This window comes from Tigriopus californicus, chromosome 9 (assembly GCF_007210705.1).
Source record: "Tigriopus californicus strain San Diego chromosome 9, Tcal_SD_v2.1, whole genome shotgun sequence".
Taxonomy (NCBI): Eukaryota; Metazoa; Arthropoda; class Copepoda; order Harpacticoida; family Harpacticidae; genus Tigriopus; species Tigriopus californicus.
Window position 1 is genome coordinate 6,313,361 of NC_081448.1, and position 6,840 is coordinate 6,320,200.

Sequence of the window (6,840 nt, forward strand, 5' to 3'; positions counted from 1 at the left end):
AACGGTCTCAGTCATTCCTCTGTCGGGTTCTAAATCGAAGCTGGAATCCCAGCAATTGCTTCCACTTTTTGTTCAAAGGCCTTTCCTCATCGTGAAAAGTGTTTAACTGTGTTGGCCTCAATTTTGTCTTTGTCTTTCGAATCTTACCCAGCCGAACGGTAACAGCTTATCACTTTTGTCATGATATGTAACTATTACTCTATTAGGAGTAGTCAAAGTCGTCGGAGAAGAACTGGAGAACACAACCATTTTTGGAAATTCCTGCACCCTAACAAGGAAAAATAGGTCGTCGGTCCGTTCGTAAAAAGAAGGAAGGTCTCATTGTGCCGGTGTCTGGTGGCCTGTTCAACGTTCGAACCGTCGGTGATTTCCGCAAGCTTGTCCCAGCTTTAAAGACATACATACGGGTTACAAGGAAGTCTCGTGATGTCATGGACGGCTTTTAAACTTCTGGCCAACCGAAAGGATGGCGTGAATTCAAGCATCCTCGTCCAACGTCAATGAATGGCGGTCGCTTCTGCGTACGCATTAGGAGTGAATCTATGTACCACTAGAACATGCAGCAAGTGGATGGTAGCTTACAATANTCCTGCACCCTAACAAGGAAAAATAGGTCGTCGGTCCGTTCGTAAAAAGAAGGAAGGTCTCATTGTGCCGGTGTCTGGTGGCCTGTTCAACGTTCGAATCGTCGGTGATTTCCGCAAGCTTGTCCCAGCTTTAAAGGCATACATACGGGTTACAAGGAAGTCTCGTGATGTCATGGACGGCTTTTAAACTTCTGGCCAACCGAAAGGATGACGTGAATTCAAGCATCCTCGTCCAACGTCAATGAATGGCGGTGGCTTCTGCGTACGCATTAGGAATGAATCTATGTACCACTAGAACATGCAGCAAGTGGATGGTAGCTTACAATACCGTGAGTGAGCAAAGCCGGCTTGGTCGAGTGGGCCCAAGTCAGGTGTGTGCGGTGGCAGGAAACGTGTTGCGCAAGTTTGGTGGGGCCCTTGCTTGGTTCCAATCCCTCAGATCGTGTTGGCAAGAGTCCTGTCTTTGGGAAGATTGCGAGCTGCTTGGCGTTGTCTGTTGCCAGGAGATTCCGTGGAGAAACATTCCGTTACCTGTAGGCATCCCTGAGCTGCCAATTCGAGTGGGAGGGAGGATTGAGGGGGATTGGCGCTCAGAGTAATGCCTACTTATGTAGTAGTTGAGGTTGACGGTGAGGAGGAGGAGGAGGAGAACGTGGATGAGGACGTGGATGACTAAGCGACGTTTTTAGGAACTCCTCGCTGGATGCGATGGAGAACGAACGACTCAGAGCTTTACTTTGGCCTGTTCTTTCACCTTGAACGTCGATGTGCAAAACTATTGCGTCGTTATTGTGTGTGCATTTCAAGGCAGTTTCCTTGTCGAGTATTTCGTCATACAGTAGTAGAGCAGTGTAGGACACCTCCAATGACTAGAGTAGAGCGTGTCCCGGTGTAAAATCCAATGGTGCAATGGACAACACTTGGTCACGTCTTAACAAATCAAATTGATGAAGGGGCTCAGACCATCCATCTTTATAGAGGCGTACTAATCGTACAACGTAGTTTGTACTAACCGCTTAGATAATAGTTACCCATGAGTTGAATAGATTCCTGTTTTTCCTCTCTTTCTCCCCCACCCCAAAAGATCCAGATGTGAGAGAACTTCCAGTTCGATGATGGGTGTTGTTTAAATTTGTTTACAAAAAAATATCTAGGGCAAGAGCGAAATCCCCACCAAGGGTAACTTACAACGCCTCTTCATTCGCGAAGCAGGCCATGATCATGCATTGCAGAGCTTATGCCCTCGCCCAACTACTTCATCCCCCAGCTCGGCACAAAGATGTCGTTGTTGTTGTTGCTGTTGTTTAAAGCATACTCTTAACTGATTGTGTGAGGACAAAAGTTGTCCAAGAAACATACACTCACATTGAATCCAGCGCAGATCGCATTTAGTATTCAGGAGTGTACTTCACCAAATCAAATTCCACGAATTCGAATCGTTTCAAATGCTTACATTGTTCATCCTTCGGTGGTCCATGTTATTAGTCTGTGTACCTGGTTTAGTCTCAAAGAGTGTTGTTGAACATTGATGACACGTTCTCGCTCATTCATTTCTTCAATCAGTTTGAGTGCTTCGTTCATGCCTCATTGTTGTTCTCTCCTCTTTTCACCAGTTCAGACCCCCAAGGAAAGGGTAAAAGGGAGAAAATAAATCAAAAAGAACGAGAGAACTGCTCCAAGAGAAGAGATTTCGCCAGGGTTTTCCTTATTTGGTGGCGCTGATTGAAGAGGTCTCTCTCTTTCACTCTCTCCCCCAACTCACACACACACACACACTCCAAACCATATGGACACTAGATATTATCGATATAGTTCCCTCATAACATAGACTCATACGTATGTTCAGGGAATACACATTTCAAGCGGATTCTTGAAGTATTGCTGGATGTTGATCCATCCCCTCCCAACAACATGGCCCACCTGTTCGACTTATTTCTGGAAAACTGAACACGAAAATTAGATAGGCAGAAACAACACATTGAATGGAATGGGACACGTGTATGCAATTCCTACTATTCGATACTTGCTTCATTCTTCGGCACACCTGGTTGTCGTTTTACCAGGAGCAAGAAAGTCGTCGAGGGATAATTAGTTTGTCGACCGATGTATTGGCCATTGTGTATTGGTGCACACAGCTTCGATCAGCTTTAAAATGAAACATATGCCGCAGATTTTGTCATGTGACACGAACTTTATAACTCGGAAATGTCAGGCCAGACTGAAGACGGCCAGGACAGTAGTATTGCACAGAACATCACGCGGACCACCGATGATGTATCATGCCACCGCCATCCCTTGAGGATCATAAATCACACCTCAATTAGTCAGAACTGAACTCATTTTGCTGTGCAACCATCTGCTTTGACTAAAATGTACGTCGGTGGTTGGAGAGCTTTCAATCTATAACGTGATAATTGCTTAATCGATCTTTCTCTCTTTCCCCTAACAAGCAAAACGTTAGTAAAACAAGCTTTGACCTCATTTGCCTCTGGCTATTATACACAGTAGACTTGGAGCAAAGAAGCTGCAATAACCATCGTCACCACAGGAATGTTGTTTTGATAGTGGTGAACCATTTTGAAAATGGCGACGTCAAGTAATAATTCGTTTCCGTTGTTTTGCTTCATTTCAGATCAATGGCGTCCGCGTTCCTATGGAGGTGTGTCTTATGAGCAATGTCTGTCATCTTCCCGGTGTCGTGAATCTTATCGATTGTTTTGAGAGACACGATTCCTACATTATTGTCATGGAGAGACCCGAGCCTTGCAAAGATCTCTTTGATTTCATTACTGAAAAAGGCATGCTCGAGGAGGAGTTGGCTCAAAACTTCTTTCGACAGGTGGTCCAAACTGTCATAGCCTGTCACAGGAAAGGGGTCATCCATCGAGACATCAAGGATGAGAACCTTTTAGTGGATCTGAAAACCATGAAACTAAAGCTGATCGACTTTGGATCAGGTTCTTACCTCCGCTCCGGCTTCTATACGGATTTTGACGGTAGGTGGCATTTTTGTATTGTATAATGTGGGATCTTCCATGTGAAGGTTTCCCCTCTGTATTGGCCCTGCTCTGAAAAATCCGTGGCTACAGATATTCATGAATGTATCAGAAGCAAAGAGGGTTTCCCGTTTGAACCGGAAATTCCTTATTGAAACACTGTAGTTGATTTTAAGTGTCGGAAGGGCTTGGCTAAACACATGCATCGACCTTGTATGGGTTTACATATGTACAGCCCGACAAAAGAGTCATAGACAAGTACCAAAAAATCACTGAAAATAACAACAGCTTCAACCAATACTATTGGTTTAAAGAGAAAGTCTTGATTTTTCTCAAAAGTGATCTAGTTATGTATACGATAGCTATGTAGTTGATAAGGGGTCTCTCTTCATTCAACAAGTCTGAATTTGTTATAGCATATCAGCATGTGAAATTAGCGATGAGGCAAAACTTTAGGAACAGCGTGCAACTCATTTATGCAAATGTATGGCCAATAACAACAGCTTCAACCAATACTATTGGTTTAAAGAGAAAGTCTTGATTTTTCTCAAAAGTGATCTAGTTATGTATACGATAGCTATGTAGTTGATAAGGGGTCTCTCTTCATTCAACAAGTCTGAATTTGCTATAGCATATCAGCATGTGAAATTAGCGATGAGGCAAAACTTTAGGAACAGCGTGCAACTCATTTATGCAAATGTATGGCCAAACTCAGTCATAGTCATTCATGATCTCACGTTCATGCACTCACTCTACTTTCCTCTAAAGTCACAGAATGTGAGCTCATGAATCAAGTATTATGAAGGTACTGGTTCTCTGAGACTTCGCTTGCTCGCCGAAAGCAACGCTCATGGGATCACAAGTATCCAGATGAAGAAAGAACACGCAACAAATTGGCCTCGACTTTCTTCCCGACTAAAGGGGTTCCAAGGGTTCATCTTGTGGTATAGTACATACTGATCGTCCGTCAAAACTTATAAAACTCCTTCTGTTGCATAATTATCGACAATCGTTTGATGTTAAGCAGCATCCCAGTTCTCGATGAAGCTACGTGATGAATGCTGTCCACGAGATGGATCTGATTATAGGTAATTCCGCCACATTCGTCCATCCATTGAAATGAGAGGCGAGCTAGAAAATTAGTCGCATCTCCAAGCGTACTAGGATTTAGTAAATACTAAATACACTCCTTCTCAAGCACGATGGCCTTCAAAACTCACCCCACACAAAGTTTTGTATTGTAGCACGAACTCAATACGATGTACTAGGCCGTAAGAGATTGTTGTCATCGTCGTCGTTGTTGTTGTTATTGCTGCTGAAGACTTGCCTGTTGCCTGCCTTGCTGTATATGTATCCAACACTGCGTTCAATGGCCGACCTTGCTTTGTTGCTTATCTGCTTGCCTACTCGCCTCCTCTTCGTTGAGAGTGGTGACTATAACGCGAATTGGTACGGACCGGTCCAGATTACCATGAAAGAACTGTTGTTCTTGGTATTCCGATACATTCGATTTGTAATCAACGCCACTCTTCAATCGGATTGCGCTAGAGAGTACTGGTTGCTGGCCGCCTCAATCCTCACGGTCGGAGGTGTTAGCCGTGGTGGACGCACTTGACGCTCGTACCAACCGACAGTTTTTGAGTCGACTCCTTTTGATCCTTTGGCAGAATCTGTTGTTTCTACGATACAACGGTTACCCCAGCTCCACTCTCGGATGGATCGGGCATCCCTCTATCCTCTATTGGTGTCGTGGACTGTAGTTCCGGTTGCATAGTTACCCCATGGTACCGGTCTTTCAAAGGAAATAAGACAAGCCAGCCAGCCAGCCAGCCAGCCAGCCAGCCTTTTTGCTTGCTAATTGAGTGTTTGAGCGTTACGTTGAGGCCCAACTAAAGTTGACTTGACTTAGGCCTCTGCATCGTGCTGTACAGGGCTATTTCAAGGCCAATGTTGGGATAGACGTTTCACTCGTAATAGCGGTTGGGGAAAAGGACAACTCAATAGCTTTCAGCCTTCTGCTACAATATCGATTCATGAGGGCCTGAACTCAGTGTTTGAAACTAGTCCGACTAATGACTAGAATGAACCTGTAGGGAAAAAAGTCAATGTCAAAGTAATCAAAGGAACTATTTAATGCTTTTATAGGATTAGGGGCCTCGCTTATGTCAGCTATTTGATCTTGAAATTACGTCACAAAACGGATCTCTTTGTATGTTCTAACTATGGAGAACCGCCCTCATGCTCAAAGTTACAAACAAACAGGATTGCTGATCACGGTGTCTGATGCAAGCGAGCGAGAGTGATTTGATTTAATGCTTACTGTATATGTACTGAACATGTATTGCAAACATAGTTATTGATCAATGATGGTGGCTCGTTACGCACATTTCAGCGATTGTATACATGTACCTATAAACACTTGGATTGATTGTGAGTGCAAGACCTATTACGCAATATAATTCTTACACTGGCACCTCTTTTCTAACGGGCATGTAACAGTAAAGGAAAGGAGCGAATATCAGCAGCCTTTTATTCCCTCAAGGCTGCTTCATCAATGGCCTTCAAACACGGATACAAAAATCAATCAAAATCCTATTGACTGGAGGAGGAGGAAAAGTCCCGCTTTCTCCTTTGGAAAGGAGAAAGGCTGAATGCAAGCATTTTCTTCTTGGAATTCTGAACAGCCTTTTCATGATTATTGCGCCAGCTGGGAATGTAAACAATCCGTGAGCAAGAGGAGTACTGAAGGAGAACTATTTTCATGGATTTTGCAGAATCACTCTCAAGGACTCTTATCATTACTCTTGGGCATTGCTACGTCAAGGAGAGCCATTAATCAGAAGTTACCCTTAGCTCTTATTTCGCTTGATTCCTCAAGCCTAAGAATTGATTTGCTCTAGCTTATTATGTCCTTGTACGTATAATGCTCTGAGAGTTCAGATTGAGAGGGAATGTGATTGTTAGTTGGAAACTCGCACATTCACTCACAATTCATCTGAGACACGTGGCAAGGCTGACCAAGGGAACCTATGATAAACAAAGGCTCTCAAGGGCGGTCATTTCCAACGGCTTTTGTTCTACTCTCGTCCTCTCTCCTTTCTGAACTTCCCTCAGAACCATTTGACCTACAGTTTAGATACGTATATACACCACGTTTAGAAGCTAGCCTATCATTTCTAACATTAATTTGGAACAGGAAGAAGTATAGAGTACATTTGGACTTGGAGTGGGCCTTGACTTGGCCTGTTCCATCAGGA

General features: G+C 43.8%; 1 protein-coding gene across 1 annotated transcript in view; it reads left to right on the forward strand.

Moving 5' to 3' along the window:
• LOC131886308 (serine/threonine-protein kinase pim-1-like) overlaps positions 1-6,840 on the forward strand; it is a 13,308-nt gene that overhangs the window by 2,645 nt on the left and 3,823 nt on the right. Inside the window, exon 3 of the mRNA XM_059234598.1 lies at positions 3,215-3,583. Within this exon, the coding sequence (XP_059090581.1) occupies positions 3,215-3,583 (369 nt within the window). The remainder of the gene's footprint in view (positions 1-3,214; positions 3,584-6,840) is intronic.